Source organism: Bombina bombina, chromosome 1 (assembly GCF_027579735.1).
Source record: "Bombina bombina isolate aBomBom1 chromosome 1, aBomBom1.pri, whole genome shotgun sequence".
Classification (NCBI taxonomy): domain Eukaryota; kingdom Metazoa; phylum Chordata; class Amphibia; order Anura; family Bombinatoridae; genus Bombina; species Bombina bombina.
The window spans coordinates 504253413-504271325 of NC_069499.1; the positions used below are offsets into that span (position 1 = coordinate 504253413).

The 17913-nt window shown below is 35.2% G+C and overlaps 1 protein-coding gene across 1 annotated transcript in view; it reads left to right on the forward strand.

Annotated features, from left to right (window-relative positions):
• CAVIN2 (caveolae associated protein 2) overlaps positions 1-15109 on the forward strand; it is an 89151-nt gene extending 74042 nt beyond the window's left edge. Inside the window, exon 2 of the mRNA XM_053698588.1 lies at positions 1865-15109. Coding sequence (XP_053554563.1) covers positions 1865-2623 — 759 coding nt within the window. The 3' untranslated portion in view covers positions 2624-15109. The remainder of the gene's footprint in view (positions 1-1864) is intronic.
• The last annotated feature ends 2804 nt before the right edge of the window (positions 15110-17913 follow it).

Genomic DNA, 17913 nt, shown 5'->3' on the forward strand with positions numbered 1-17913 from the left:
CTTCCTCCAAGCGGCAAAGAAGAATTCTTCCTCCGGCGATGTCTTCCTCCAAGCGGCAAAGAAGAATTCTTCCTCCGGCGAAGTCTTCCTCCAAGCGGCAGCAAAGTCTTCATTCTTCCGGCGGCATCTTCAATCTTCTTTCTTCGCTCCGCCGCCGCGGAGCATCCATCCCGGCCGACTGCTGTACTACGAATGAGGTACCTTTAAATGACGTCATCCAAGATGGCGTCCGCCGAATTCCGATTGGCTGATAGGATTCTATCAGCCAATCGGAATTAAGTTAGAAAAATCTGATTGGCTGATTGAATCAGCCAATCAGATTCAAGTTCAATCCGATTGGCTGATCCGAACAGCCAATCAGATTGAGCTCGCATTCTATTGGCTGATCGGAACATAATATATATAGCTGGCGGCGGGGTAGGTAGATTAAATTAGGGGTTAATCATTTTAATAGAGATGGCGGCGGTGTAAGGGGCTTACATTAGGGGTTAATAATTTTAATATAGATGGCGGCGGTGTTAGGGGCTCACTTTAGGGGGTTATAGATATAATATAGCTGGCGGCGGGGTACGGGAGCGGCGGTTTAGGGGTTAATAACTTTATTAGGTTGCGGCGGGGTACGGGAGCGGCGGTTTAGGGGTTAATAGCTTTTTTATTGTTAGGCTAGTGAGGGGGGATAGCGGATAGAGGGTTAGACAGTGCGGGCTATGTTAGGGAGGCGTGTTAGACAGTGCGGGCTATGTTTAGGAGGCGTGTTAGACAGTGCGGGTGTTTTAGACTTTAGTCAGGTTTTATAGGCGCCGGCAGATTCTAACGTGCCGCAAGTCACTGGCGACGCCAGAAATTTGTACTTGCGCAGATTTCTGGACATCGCTGGTTTGTCAGACTTACGGCACGTTAGCATCTGACGGCGCCATATATGGGATAGCTCGAGTTGCGAGCTGAAACTGCGGGCGACGCCGGTTCCCTCGCTTGCGCCGCAAACTGCGATCTATATCGGATCGCGCCCCAGGTGTTATAAACTCTGATTGGAGTCTCTCAGTCCCCCAGCAGAAGGAAACCTCATGCAATAATCTCCAAAGTAGATTCCAGCAAGTTGTCATAGTAGTATCACGTGAAACAATCCCATAATAGCAGCAACCTTTGATAGTATAAATAAAGTATATACTAAGTATTTTATTAAGAATAATTACAATGTACAAAAAAAAGCATTTCTCAACCATACAAACTTGTTTCATCAGGCTGATATGGTTCAGAAATGTGTTGCTTTTGTACATTTTCATTATGATGTGCATTCTTGATACAAAACTTCACTACAGCTCATTCGGTAATCATATTTTTATTGAATCAATTACCTGTCTTACTTACAGATTAGCTGCATATTCTTTGTTTCCTATAATCGCTGTAACAACCCATGTGAAAATGACCTTGTAATCTATTTCTTATAGTTTTAATGCCAGATTTTCCTGTTTTATCATATATGCAACTCAAGATTTTATTCTCATTCAAATAGCATAGATTCAAATGGATTGTAATAACTTAAAAATGGAAACCAAAAATTGCCTGGATGCATACAATGTTTACACAAGACTTTCCTGATGGATTGGAATTTGGACATATATGTATTTAGTTATCCATAGTTTTCATAAGAGTTAAAACTAAATTGGAAAATTAAGAAACCTAATAATAATTTCCATTCTCTCTCTCTCTCTCTCTCTCTCTCTCTCTCTCTCTCTCTCTCTCTCTCTCTCTCTCTCTCTCTCTCTCTCTATATATATATATATATATATATATATATATATATGTAAGAAATGTTGGCAGAAATTATTCTAAATATCAAAAACTTTATTTTGTGTCATTTCAGGAAGAAAATGAGATACCAGCAAATGTGTTTGTGAAAGAACCAACTCCTGTCCCAAGCATAACAGAAGGAAACGAGGAGTCTGTTGACCCTAACAAATCTCAGGAGGAGATTATGCACACCATCGAACTTTCTTCTGATGATGAAATAAACCTTGACGATGAACTGCATGATGACAGTGTCGATGAGAAGTTCGAGAAAACCAGAGCAGAGAAAATCAAAAGGTCAAGTCTGAAAAAAGTAGATAGCCTGAAGAAAGCATTTTCACGTCAAAATATTGAGAAAAAAATGAGCAAGATTGGTACAAAGATTGTGTCACCTGAGAGGAGGGAGAAAATTAAGAAGTCATTCACCCCCTCCCAAAAAGGGTCCCCATTCAAAGTTCCCCCACTTACATTCAGTGTGAAGAAATCCCACAATGAGGAGACACCTGCAGAAAATGAAGAAAAATCTGCTGAAGATGCTGTAGTTGAAGAAGATGTAAATGAAATCGATAAACAGTCATTAAACGAGAAGCCTTCTGAAGTGTTACCTTCTCCTGATGAGTTTAAAGCAGTGACTGATACAATACAACAAGAAGCCAAGAAAGAAGCATCTCTAATTGTGAATAACAACATTGAGCTCTCTATTATTGAAGATGAAGAAGATAATGAAGTAGAACTTGAAAGCGAGAATCCTTTTAGTCCTGAATATACACCAAGCCCTAAAGAACTTGAAGAAGCTTATGAAGAACCCACACCAACAGCTCCACTACATGCATAAAGGATGATGATACATATGTAACTAAACCACATGCCAATACTAATAGATTACATTGAGGTGGGCTGCATGTTGCCTAAACAAACACATCAATAATCTTACATTTGCTCATTATATGTAGATGAGAGACCTTGACATTGTCTTGGGATAATTATCATTAGTCTGTTCTCAATACTAAGTAATGCTTAACTCAGAACTACATTATTTCACTACAGCTTTGTATGTGCAGATTCTTTATACATTGCTTTAACTTCACTAACAGTAATTTGAAAGTACATTCCCATCTACAATCTAAACCACAAGTATATCTTCTATTTTTTTCCATCTTTAGCAATAATTGGCCTTTTATATAGACATACATAGTATTGCTTGGCATCCCATATGGCAAGCTTTTATGAATAAAATGAATAGTGTCTTGTTCTTTGATAATATTGTGGACAGGGAGTGCTGGCCAATGGGAGGCTTATACTCACTCAAGTACGCTATAAAAGCAAAAAAGTATCCTTTGATGCTTAGTTTCAAAATTGCCAGAATGCAATCTGTATTTCTGTGCAAGGCTGTAAGAAAAGATAAAATTGAAAGTCTGACAAACTTTACAGTGACTAAAAGTTATTTAGCAAATGTTCTTTCAATCTGTTTTTGCATTTAGACTTTTTGCATTTAGTTACTGTACCTTTAGTAAATTAAGAACAAAACTTCTTGAATGATTTAAGTAAGTCAGATTTTAACCATAAAGAGACATTTAACCCAAACATTTTCTTTCATTATTCAGATAGAGAACAGAATTTTAAAAAAGTTTCCACTGTACTTCTATTATCAAATTTGCTTTGTTCTTATTTTATTCTTTGTTGAAGGGTTACCTAGGTAGGTAGCGTGCACATGTCTGCAGCACTACATGACAGGAAATAGTGCTTCCATATAGTGCTCTTGCTAATGTATAACATTGTTGCAAAACTGCTGCCATATAGTGCTACAGACACGTGCACACTTGTGAGCTTACATCACAGCTTTTCAACAAAGGATAAAAAGGAACTGAAATTTTGATAACAGAAGTAAATTTGGAAAGTTGTTTAAAATTGTATGTTCTGTCTGAATCCTGAAAGAACAAATTTGGGTTTTATATCCCTTTAAAAACACAGAACCAGACGCACAAGCTGAACATATTTTAAAGTTAAAGGGACATTAAACACTAAATACATGCTAGATAGAATGATGCATTCAAAGAAAAGATTAGTCCATGACTAACATGTAGATGTATTTTTTAAAGTTTCATTATTTGTTTAAAAAGTGACAAAATAAGTGTAAAGTTTTAGTGTCTATAAAACACTGGGAGCTGCCATGTTGTAACTTGTGTTACCTTCTCTGCTGTGGCCAATTAGAGAAAGTTATACATAGGTCACTAGGGTGTGCAGCCAATGGTTGTGCTGGATTTAACAGTGTTCTGCACTTCCATTTCTAACAGGAACTGAAAAGCTCACAATTTCAGAATGGAATTACAGGCAAAGAGGACAAAATAAATAATGAAAGTATATTGCAGAGTTGTTTTATATATGCAATATATCATTTTATATTACCATCTCAAAGTGTTTAATGTCGCTTTAACTTGACTTAGTGAGTCTGAATTTTATCCTATGCAGCATGAGCCATCACTAAAATCATGACTCATTTTTAAAACAGCATAGCGATTTTTCCTTTATAAACAAAGAAGCAAATGTTCCACTACTGCTAGTTCCTGCTTGTATCTTTAATTGGATTATGATTTTTAAGGCTAGTCTGTTATCCGTTCTAACATTTTCTGCAACAATAATCTGCTTTTCACTAGTACATTAGCAAACAATCTTTATAAATAAATGACTGTAAATATTGTGTGTGGTTTTTAGTCGCCTACTCCAGTGACTGTATCAATTTGATATTTCATTAAGATAACTGTTTCAGCAATTACATATACTGAGTACATTTTTTTTACTTCTTGCAACAAATATACATAGCAGAACACTAAAAAAAAATAGATTATATAAAAAAAATTCTCAAAAAAGACTTCTTTGTCAGCAATATGCTATCTTAGTATAGAGCACCTTCATTATTTAGAAACCAAAATATATTGTATCTTACACCTTCACTCCTTTTGTTTAAATGAGCATTATAAATGAGCACCAAAATATACATATAAACTTTATATTAAAAAAATTAGAAACATGCACACATACATGTGTATGTATATATATATATATATATATATATATATATATACAGTATATATATATACTGTGTATATATATATATATATATACTGTATATATATATATATATATATATAGATAGATATATAGATATATCGCAAAAGTATATTTGCAACAAATGTTTCATAGTGTTGGGAATACTTTTGCAAGAAATAAAATGAATTATGATCTGTAACATACGGTAAGTTAGTTAAAGGTGAAAAGTATGTTTGATTTTATTTTTTTTATTTGTACTGAAAATGTATACTGAGTGGATTATTGATAAATTAACCAGATATATGAAATATACTGGTTGTTTGTGATGTAATAAATAAATGTTTTTCATCTATATAATTGCAATTGATTTTAGATACTGATGGCATTGTATAATTTTACCGCGGCACTTTTGGAAACAAGGCCATGCAACACATTACATACCACTCAGTAACTATTGTATTTACATTTGCAAATAGTGAGTGGGAGAAAAGAGACATTTGTTTTTTGGAAGAAAGGAGAACACTGAAAGGCATATTCTAGTATGGTAGTAAAAGTATCTTGAGGATACTATTATTAATCAAATGCTTATTTGTTTCTGGGGGCTAACCCAAGCGAAGGGTTAACAATATAAAGGAGTGCTGCTGTTCCTGATTGTGTTGCCTAGCAGTATGCAAAGGTAAAATAAAGGGCAAAACACAAAATGAGAAACGAACAAGGAATACTTAAAAGAATTGGGGCATTTTATGAAAGCTCTGTTCATTTATCAAAAAAAAGTTATTTTTTTATGTAAAATAAAAATGTTGATGAAAACAGTAAAATAATAAATTTCAATATTAACTACAGAATTAGCCAATTGGTGGCCCACTAGCCATGTGTGGCCCTCTGCAATAGGTTTTGCAGCCCCAGGAAAAAAAGTAGAACTGTGGACGTGTGCCATAGATTTTGTAGTTCTAGGAAAATGTGGAGCTAAAATATATGCTGTGGGGATTTCTGGTTGATGGACAAACTCAAATGAGGGGGAGAACAGTAGATAGAGGTTGCGCTGCAACATTATCTAAATCTGGCCCTGTGACATTGGATATTTTAAAAAAATACATAATTTGTGTTTAATATCTATAAATTAATATGTGGCCTTAAGGCTTCTAAAATATTGATCTGTAGCCCCCATGTGTGATGAAGTTGGCCCTCACTGATTTACTATATAAAGCATAAAATAATGGGGTGTGGGGGGCACTGTGTAGCAAATGACTAAAATGTATGTGACACACATGACCTTTAAATAGTGCTGAAGTTCAATGGCACAGAACAAACAGCTCAAAGGACAAATTACCCCATCTAGTGAGGATGTAGTTATCTATTAAATTGCACCCACACAGAGGCAGATGAGACATATGCCCCACACTGTCCTGTCATAAGATCCCAGACACCATTTATCTATTTAAAAAAAGTGTCAGGCAACCACAACATAAATACCAGCTTTAATCATGCAACAGAACATCCATACCAATTATTTACAGTGGCCTGGTTAGCTGTGGTATTGTACAATATACCATAAAAACAAATACTGTAATTGCTTTTGTCATAAATGTAAAGTTAAAGGATGACTCAATGCAGTGGAATTACATAATTAACAAATAGATAATGAAAAGACAATGCAATAGCACTTACTCTGAATTTCAAATAAGCAGTAGATTTTTTTTTTCTTTTAAATTTATTTTTTCTCCCATTAGCCAGCCCCCTGTATCATGTGACAGACATCAGCCAATCACAGCCTAGTATACGTATACCATGTGAGCTTGTGCACATGCTCAGTAGGATCTTGTTACCCAGAAAGTGTGAATATAAAAAGACTGTTCAAAATTGGATAATGGAAGTAAATTGGGAAGTGTCTTAAAAATGCTGCTCTTTCTGAATCATAAAAGTTTATTTTGACTTGAATGTCAGCTCATTAACTGCATCAATGTGCAGGGCCTGTGTACCTGACAGATGATTTTTTATCTTATTTTTTACATTGTACAAACCCCAATATCTTTTATTTCTCCTTCCTCTTTGTAATACACATTTACTGCTCGCTTTTATAAGGTCAATGTTCCTTCCTGGTTCAGCCATATATAGTTTTTGGTTTAGGCAAGAGGAGGGCAGATATAATGCATTAGAAGGTCACAGTGTGGCACATGTAAGTGTGGTATAACACTTGGCTGCAAAAATGGAGTCAATAAACAACATTCAACTCTCTCTTTAAACAGATCCCTGAGATGGGCTGTCATTTCCTTTGATATACTTGACATTAGTTTTAAGATTGTAGCCAGTGTCACTGATAAGTATTAAAATAAATACTCTTACTACAAACCATTAAAGTATAAGAATATTTTGTTACTATTATCAGTTGTTAATGTATGATTAGAATGTAATCTACCCATTGATTGCTACACATGAACAACCTGAACAGCTCTACTCCATTACATACTTATAAGTCAGGTCTATCAATGAGGCTGAAGTCAGGGCTTTTGACAAGCTCAAATGTCCCTGGCACACCAAAGATTTATTTCTTATATCACTAGAGATCACATCCAGTGCTTACATTTTGTTAAGGATAATGAACGTAAACATTTATAGAAATTCAATGAATTAAACGGTATCAAAACCATTTGATATGTACATGACACATTAATTCTTGTTCCATTCCCTCTACATAGGATATACTGCTTCCATCACTTTTTCCTGTAATTTAAAGTGAAATGAAGTGTGATTAAAATAGACATATGAAATCCTGGCTGCATAACATGTATCATGGCACCTTTACTTAAAGGGACAGTCTAGTCAAAATTAAACTTTCATGATTCATATAGGGCATGCAATTTAAACAACTTTTATCATCAAATTTGCTTTGTTCTTTTGGTATTCTTTGATGAAAGCTAAACCTAGGTAAGTTCATATGCTAATTTCTAAGCCCTTGAAGGCTGCATCTTATCTCAGTGCATTTTGACAGATATTCACAGCTAGACAGCGCTAGTTCATGTGTGCCATATGGATAATATTGTGCTCACTCCCATGGAGTTACCTACAAGTCAGCAATGATTGGCTAAAATGCATGTCTGTCAAAAGAACTGAGATAAGGAGGCAGTCTGCAGAGTCTTAGATACAAGGTAATCACAGAGGTAAAAAGTATATTAATATAACAGTGTTGGTTATGCACAACTGTTGAATGGGTAATAAAGGAATTATCTATCTTTTTAACCATAAACATTCTGGAGTAGACTATCCCTTTAATTGTAATGTCATTCATCAAAGGGATAAAAAATCTCGAGTTTATCCTTCTCACCCCCACTACTGCCGGCCCACTTTGAACAAAGCTTTTTTTTCTTTTCTAGATGCAACATATTCACTGCTCATCCAATGTTTGTGCAAGCCATAGGCAAGAATTTGATTTACCATCACTTTCATTCTGAAAACGATGGGTTTTCCAATTGCTGTTAAACGTGGAAATGCAGGCTCCAGATTTACACTGCTATATTCCACCCAGTCATAGGCTTCACACTCTAGTGACCCATTTATAACCGTACCTAATTGGTCTCAACTGTGAAAGTTACAACATGGTGCCTACCATTGCTTTATGGATACTAAACCTTTATTTTTTTTATATTTAAACAACGAATTTCATTTTACAGACTATGAAGCCCATTTATCAGGCTCCGGAGCTTGTGGGCCCGTGTTTCTGGCGAGTCTTCAGACTCGCCAGAAACGCAAGTTATGGAGCAGCGGTCTAAAGACTGCTGCTCCATAACCCTGTCTGCCTGCTCTGAGTAGGCGGACAGAGATCGCTACAATTCAACGCGATCGAGTTTGATCGGGTTGATTGACACCTCCTTGCTGGCGGCCGATTGGTCGCCAGTCTGCAGGGGACTGCGTTGCACCAGCAGCTCTTGTGAGCTGCTGGTGCAATGCTGAATACGGAGAGCGTATTGCTCTCCGCATTCAGCGAGGTCTTGCGGACCTGATCCACACTGTCGGATCAGGTCCGCAAGACCTTTGATACATAGGCCTCATTATCTGCATATGATTATTAGGCTAATCTTCTAAAACATTATAATGTCTAGTATTTATTTAGGGGTAAATATCCCATTAAGTATGAAAATGTTCTTGGCAACACAATATTCTATGCAAGCTCATCACTGACATTTATCCCCAGTTGGTAAGGGAGACCAGAAACTTAGATTCGACTTGGCTTTATGGTGTACCCTGAAATTAGTTTGCAAAATCAACTGATATTGTAAATAATGTTAACACATTTTCATACAGATATTTTGCAACACAGCTGTTAATTGTTGATATATGTAGTGGAACATGCAGTTCCTTAAAGTGATAGGTAAAAAAATAAACGTGCATGGTGCATTTCAATACAAAGCATTTTTGCAATATACTTTAAATAGAAAAAGTGCTTCTAGTAGAAGTTTTTTTTTTTTTTTTCAGCGGCATACTCACATATCCTGTGAAGGCCCCTGCACCAGTGAGCAGTAGCTTGGATGACACAGATGATGTCTTCAGAAGCAATACACGCTACTGCCAGCTCTCTAAGTAGGTGAAGTATTTGAAAACTGGTGTATGGGCCCTCACAGGATATGTGCGTTTGCTGCAAAAAAATCTGTAATAACTTTTAGTTGAAGCATTTTGGCTAATAAAAGTATATTGCAATTACATTGTCCTTTCTATCACTATTAAAGGTATCTGTGCATAAACACTTGACTTTTATGTGATCATTCTGTGCCAATACAATGTATATAGTTTACCTTGTAAAGTCTAAAGTTTTGAACTAATTACAGGTAGCCCTCAGTTTACGCCGGGGTTAGGTTACAGAAGGAATGGTTGTAATTTGAAACCGTTGTAAATTGAAACCCAGTTTATAATGTAAGTCAATGGGAAGTGAGGGAGTTAGGTTCCAGGCCCCTCTCAAAATTGGCATAAGTAACACCTAATACATTATTTTTAAAGCTTTGAAATGAAGACTTTAAATGCTAAATAGCATTATAAACCTATACAATAATCACACAACACAGAATATATAATTAAACTAAGTTAAATGAACAAAAACATTTGCTAAACATCATTATAAACCTAATAAAATAATCACACAACACATACTTTACTTTACAGTTCTTTCTATGCATTCCAATCTGGACTGATTTATAGACAGGAAGATCTTGTTCCTTTGCAAGCTGCTCGATAGCTCAGGTCTGGTTAAACTGATTAATTTCAGCTTGCTTGGCTTGCATATATTTGCTGCAACACAAGCGGACAGCTCCACCTACTGGCTATTTTAATCAATGCATTGCTTCTCAATGCTTTTCAATAGCAGTCACATGACTGAAAAAAGGTTGTTATTCTGAAACGGTGCAAATTGAACCGTTGTAAACCGAGGGCCACCTGTACTAATATATGTATATATACATTCATATACAAATATTATATGTGCATTCGTTTAAAAAAAAAAAAAAAAAAAACATTAATTTACATGTTACTATTTTGTTTAAATAAACAATGCTTGAACCAACCATATTTCATGCTGTTTAGGGGTTATAGAAAGTGCAAGTTTATTATTATGCATATAAAAGGAAATTACAGAATAAAAAAAATGAATGACTTGAAGACTAAAAATGTAATTTATTATTCAGCAGGAAACCCTATATATCAATTACCTTCTTTTTACAATTCTGAAGGTATTGTGCAAAATCCTGACCTATTTAAAAGAATAAGTATAATTGTATCATTATAATGCAGAATAGATCAAGGTTTATCAAGCTTTAGAATATCTATTGCCATTCAAACATCTTTTAAAATATAGGGTGGAAACCATCAGCTATTGTAAACAAATGATTAAAAAGGGGGGTGTTCAATGTTCCTTTAAGAAGACAGCAGACAATTTGCATTGTAAGGCAAAGGCCAATGCAAAAAATAAATAAAACTATATTATTTCATAAGTGACTGACTGCCATTCCATTGCTTGCCATTTAGAAATACAGACAGTTACATGTATTCTACTTTTGTAAGGATAAACAATTGTTCACAGCAGTTAATTAGACCAGTGTTTTTCAACCAGTGTGCCGTGAGAGACCCTCAGGTGTGCCGCGGCAGACTGACAACAGTGCGGGGGTGTCCCTCTTTCAAATTTTGAAATATTGGGAGGTATGTGACAGGCTCATCAGGCATCATTTACAACCATGACATTAACATTCATTCACAGACAATCATTATGATTGTTTGTGAATAAATGTCAATATGTCATGTATAGTTTGTAGGAGGCATGGCATGACAGCACAGCACAGTGTGTGTGTGTATATATATATATATCCTGTATTAGGCTACAATGTGTGATTTTGTAAAATGTTGGGATGGTGGTGTGCCACAGGATTTTTTAATGTAAAAAAGTGTGCCACGGCAAAAAAAAAGGTTGCAAATCACTGAATTAGACGATTGCAAAAGCATTTCATTACCTATGCAAGGCTTTCCCAATGTTCTTTTGTAGCATCTGAAATTAGGTTCTAGCACATATACATGGAGATGGAGGGAACACCCAGAATGCACTGAGGCCATTCCCAGGAGTTGCCAATAGATGATGCAGTGACAAAATGTGTTTGAATGTTTAGAAACCCAAAATATCTACTTCATGATTCAGATTGATTATACAATTTTAAAGAAATTTCAACTTTACTTCTACTATCTAATTTGCTTAGTTATCTTGGTATCCTTTGTTGAAAAGCACACCTAGGGACCTACAGTAGCTACTGATTGGTGCTGCACATAAATGCCTCTTGTCATTGGCTTACGAATGTGTTCAGCTAGCTTCCAGTAGTGTATTGCTGCTCTTTCAACAAACGATCCCAAGAGGATGAAGCAAAATTGATCATTAAATTAAATTGGAAATTAAAATGGAAAGTTATTTAAAAATTAGGAAGACCATATTGCTGCTTTAAAAAGGGACACATATGAAAAATACATATGTAAGGATTCTTATACAAATTATTTCTTTAAACAGCCCTGAAAACAGCCCTTACATATGTATTTTTCATGTGTCCCTTTTTAAAGCGGCAATATGGTCACCCTATTAAAAATAGATGCTCTATCTAAATCACGATAGACAAATTTGGGTTTCATGTCCCTTTAAAGGAGCACTACAGTTCATTTATATGCAATTTATTAGTAATTAAACACTGTACAGCAATATACCTGCATATATAATTTTTTTATTTTTTTTGCGGTCTTAGTGCAGTCCAGGGACATACCCTTTGAAAAAAATAGAGCAGGTATCTCAAGATTTGTTCCAGCACACTGCCCCTTGGTTCTATAAACTCATCATCATCGACCCCTTGCTTATCCGTAAAAATATTCAACATTTAGTAAAATTTTAAATTAATTTTTTTTAGTTTCACAAATTAAAATTGTATTATTTTGATACTATCATAAAAGTTTTTTAAAGTTGATAGTCAGTGTGTGAGAGTCTTATATACTAGTAGATATAAATATACTTAAATATTAGTAATTAATTCCCTATACAAAAATGTAGTAATGTGATGGATTGGCTCGATAAAGTGATACCAGTTTCTCAGTGTCTGGTTTTATGTTACTTAGTAGGAATCTTAAATTACCTCGTCTATAAATCTGGAATTATTTTCTTTCCTTGGAGGAGCATAGTTGTACAACTGCACCAATAGACTTTATGGACAATGTATTCTACTTACTAAAGTGTTATGTAGCTGCACACTGCATAGTTTATATCTGGTGACAGAAGACTAAATAACAATCATCAGATGACTTTTTGCAAAGCTACTCAGACAGGCACAACAGGCTTTTGCTATGTTTCCTGCTACTATACATTCATTCTAAACTGTACATTTAATGTTAACAATAGTGCTGATGTACAGCACTGTTAAAATATAGAATGCAAGCCTTCCGTACAAGTGGCTGTAATATGTAGCAGTCAGAGTATAAATTGAGGATAGACCTGAATTATCATAAACGAAAAAGCAAAGAAGTAAAATGTCAAAAAAAAAGCAAGAAAATTGTTTCTCTTTAGACACGTAGATTAAAATGCAACTAATGATCATTGATCTTAAGGGCACCCACAAGCATCATCTTCCACTCATTACCTACTAGTGCCCCATATGGTAATCCCAGTGCCACCTTCTACTTCTCATGCCTATCAGTGCCCCCTTAAGTAATTCCACCCCCCAGGGGGCAGTACCTCTCACTATGGTAACTACTGCGTGAGAGTATGATATCTCCTATGTCATTTAGGGCCAGATATAAATGTGCTCCTGCAATGATCCAGCAATCGCTGAGTTGTCTGCTGCAGAGTCATGGTCTTAATTTTTTTTGCTGTGCATGTCAGGCTCTCTAGTGGTAAATTACTGGAAAAGAGTATACTCGGTAGGTTTTTTTACTACATGTAATTCAATTTTTGTTTTATGGGTGGGTTAATTTTTTAAGTTTTAGTCCTTTAAAATCCTATATAAATAACTGATAATATATAGTAGAGTCACAAATGTATCTCTTTCAGCAAAACTGTGCATTTTGCTAGGTATAATACACTGTGGTATTCATTAAAGTTACATTGCGGCAACAGTGCACATATTGCTTCAGATAATGCATCATGTTTCTTTTATTACATGCAGAAAAATATACACTGCGTTCACATAGGACTCAAACTTGCCATTCTTTATATTGCAGATGAGGACATATAGAGGATTAGTGTAGACAGGAAGTACTGGTTGGGCGTAATGATTTCCTCAAGCATTAGGTTTGACAAGCCTATACTGCTCCATAAACATATCTTACTGGCGTATGTTCCAATTTTCATTACTGCAACTAATTCCACTTAGTTTAAAAAACTAGCGAGGGCATTCGGCAGCTTTGTTAGCCTACAAATGCAGAAGAAGGTGGCCGCTATTGCTATTTTCGGTGCTGGATTGATTCTTGTGAAAGATTATCACTCTAAACTTTGTGCAAATCCAGATCTTAGTCTAGGGATCTTTCACAAGCTTAAATCCAGTACCGAAAATAGCTGAAATCCATGAGCGGCTGCCCACTTCTGCATTCGGCAGCTAACAAAGCTGCCGAATACCCATACCTATAAAAAACAGATTTGTCATTAATATGTGTGCATATTACTTCTATAAATGCTATACATTTTTCTTAAATAAACACATTTTCAAAATGGAAATATTGGTATGCTAGCCCGCAAGCTGCTTAAACTCAATCTAGAATGTTACTATCCGAGCGATTCTTCACACTAAGGTTACGGACAGTGCAAGTTATTATGTATACAGTATTTGAAAGGTATCTGAAAGTGAAGCTGAAATTTTATGTTGGTTTGGATTAACAAAACAGTTTTAAGGGGACATTATCATACTAAAATAGGTCATAATTACTCAAATATCAAATCTACTGTCATTTGTATAGTGGTTAATATTATCAACATGGCTGTAAGTTTAATAATGTCCCCTGAGGTTGTAAGCTTGGCATTGAGAGTAGGAATGTTCTTTCCTTAAACTTATATTGAAGGCAAGATGATACTGAACTACAACATATAATCCAATACTCTTTACAATACTGCAAACACATCTCTTTTATTCACACCTGTCATATGGAGCCTACATAGGCAAATTAAATACATATGGACATTAGAATTTAAAAGATGTATTTCACCAAGAGTTATTTGCAATATTAATTATGTTGTGCCTCTGTAACCTTTTTGAATCTAGGTTAATGTATTGCTATGATGTGCTGGGGAGGTGGAGACTCAATGCATACAAGTCTACATATTTCCAATAGGAGAAAGGAATGCAAATTATGAACAACACAAAATATCTGCTTCCGCCTGCTTGAAATGAATTGAAAACAAATAAGTGATCATAATAAAACAAGCTGGTAGTTGATATTGAGGCTGAGTAAAGTGTAAATATAACCAAACTAAAGGACTGTGTTATGTGTCATTGACAAAACATTGTGAAGAAATAGTAATATATGCTTACTGCTGGTGTTGCCAATTCCCGAGTCTAATAAAAAAAACTGCACCATATTTACTATAAATATATATTTTCTTTCTGTATTCACAATATTTTGACTTTTAATCAGCTTTTGTTACAAGCCTTAATATGTAAATAAAGCACACATTTATCCAACTGTTGTGCAAGATTTTTTTTTTTTAATTGCTCTACTGTTAGACAGCAGTGTAATTGTATTCCAGCTCAATAGCAATTAAACATATCTTGTGCCACAAGTAGTTTTTTTGTGTGTTTTTTTTATTCTAACAAATTATTATAAACATGCCTGCCTTTGGAAAGCATTATATAAATAAAAAAAGTATTTGTAAAATTGATTAATTATCTTGAAATTAATAGTGGAGTCTTGCCAAAAAACTCTTTAAAAAAAATACTTTACAGATTGCTAAACCATAAACGTGTCTCCAGACGGAAATCACATACTGTGGCAATGTTATATCTGAATTACTTCGGAATAGGGTGCAGATTCTCTGTACAGGCTAGGCACAATTTGTAACAAAATATTCCAAAGCTATGTGAAAGGGATGGTGTGTGTTACAGGATAATGGGCAAATATATACATATATATATATATATATATATATATATATATATATATATATATATATATATATATACAGGGAGTGCAGAATTATTAGGCAAGTTGTATTTTTGAGGATTAATTTTATTATTGAACAACAACCATGTTCTCAATGAACCCAAAAAACTCATTAATATCAAAGCTGAATAGTTTTGGAAGTAGTTTTTAGTTTGTTTTTAGTTATAGCTATTTTAGGGGGATATCTGTGTGTGCAGGTGACTATTACTGTGCATAATTATTAGGCAACTTAACAAAAAACATATATATACCCATTTCAATTATTTATTTTTACCAGGGAAACCAATATAACATCTCAACATTCACAAATATACATTTCTGACATTCAAAAACAAAACAAAAACAAATCAGTGACCAATATAGCCACCTTTCTTTGCAAGGACACTCAAAAGCCTGCCATCCATGGATTCTGTCAGTGTTTTGATCTGTTCACCATCAACATTGCGTGCAGCAGCAACCACAGCCTCCCAGACACTGTTCAGAGAGGTGTACTGTTTTCCCTCCTTGTAAATCTCACATTTGATTATGGACCACAGGTTCTCAATGGGGTTCAGATCAGGTGAAAAAGGAGGCCATGTCATTAGATTTTCTTCTTTTATACCCTTTCTTGCCAGCCACGCTGTGGAGTACTTGGACGCGTGTGATGGAGCATTGTCCTGCATGAAAATCATGTTTTTCTTGAAGGATGCAGACTTCTTCCTGTACCACTGCTTGAAGAAGGTGTCTTCCAGAAACTGGCAGTAGGACTGGGAGTTGAGCTTGACTCCATCCTCAACCCGAAAAGGCCCCACAAGCTCATCTTTGATGATACCAGCCCAAACCAGTACTCCACCTCCACCTTGCTGGCGTCTGAGTCGGACTGGAGCTCTCTGCCCTTTACCAATCCAGCCACGGGCCCATCCATCTGGCCCATCAAGACTCACTCTCATTTCATCAGTCCATAAAACCTTAGAAAAATCAGTCTTGAGATATTTCTTGGCCCAGTCTTGACGTTTCAGCTTGTGTGTCTTGTTCAGTGGTGGTCGTCTTTCAGCCTTTCTTACCTTGGCCATGTCTCTGAGTATTGCACACCTTGTGCTTTTGGGCACTCCAGTGATGTTGCAGCTCTGAAATATGGCCAAACTGGTGGCAAGTGGCATCTTGGCAGCTGCACGCTTGACTTTTCTCAGTTCATGGGCAGTTATTTTGCGCCTTGGTTTTTCCACACGCTTCTTGCGACCCTGTTGACTATTTTGAATGAAACGCTTGATTGTTCGATGATCACGCTTCAGAAGCTTTGCAATTTTAAGAGTGCTGCATCCCTCTGCAAGATATCTCACTATTTTTGACTTTTCTGAGCCTGTCAAGTCCTTCTTTTGACCCATTTTGCCAAAGGAAAGGAAGTTGCCTAATAATTATGCACACCTGATATAGGGTGTTGATGTCATTAGACCACACCCCTTCTCATTACAGAGATGCACATCACCTAATATGCTTAATTGGTAGTAGGCTTTCGAGCCTATACAGCTTGGAGTAAGACAACATGCATAAAGAGGATGATGTGGTCAAAATACTCATTTGCCTAATAATTCTGCACTCCCTGTATATATATATATATATATATATATATATATATATATATATATATATATATCCTGTGAGTAACTATATTTATAACAAAATTGTAATTATAGGTAATACCAAAAAGATCATGTATTCTATTTAACTTATTCAATTTTCTCTTGACTTATTCAATTTTCTAGTATAAAGCAATTTTTTTTTTTGCAATATAGAATTCTTTTCCAGGATGATGTACTATGCAGTAGTGAGTTTATGTTTCCAAAAACCACACTTACAAAACATTTGAATAAACTAGGAGAACAAATACATGCTCTACTTTAATATGGCTTCAAAATGCTGTTTTGATTTAACATTCCTCTATTAAGAATAATAAATCAAAATACTCAATGGATAAAAAATACTCTGGACTAGATTACAAGTGGAGCGCTATTTATTGCTCCTGTTTTTGTGGTAACTGCTCTCGACAAAAATTGGGAAAAAAACTAACACTCAAAAAGTCACGCAAACCTGATCACATTTTCTCAAGTGCGCTAAATCGACATGAAGTATTAATATAGGTATAGATATATACAGATATATATAGGAATATTTATTTATAAGTATTTAGAACATATTCCCCTATGTGAAGAACATTGGAATGTGAAACATTTACACTAAAAACACAGTATAACACTTTATTAAATATAAATTTGATTTTAAATGTATTCAGCTACTTAACTGCAAAGGGCTGCAATGCACTATATGTCTATACATGGGTACATATGTACATATGTATTAAATGTGTATATATGTCTGTAAATGCATATATACACATATAAATTCATTAAAGGGATACTAAACCCACATTTTTATTTCATGATTCAA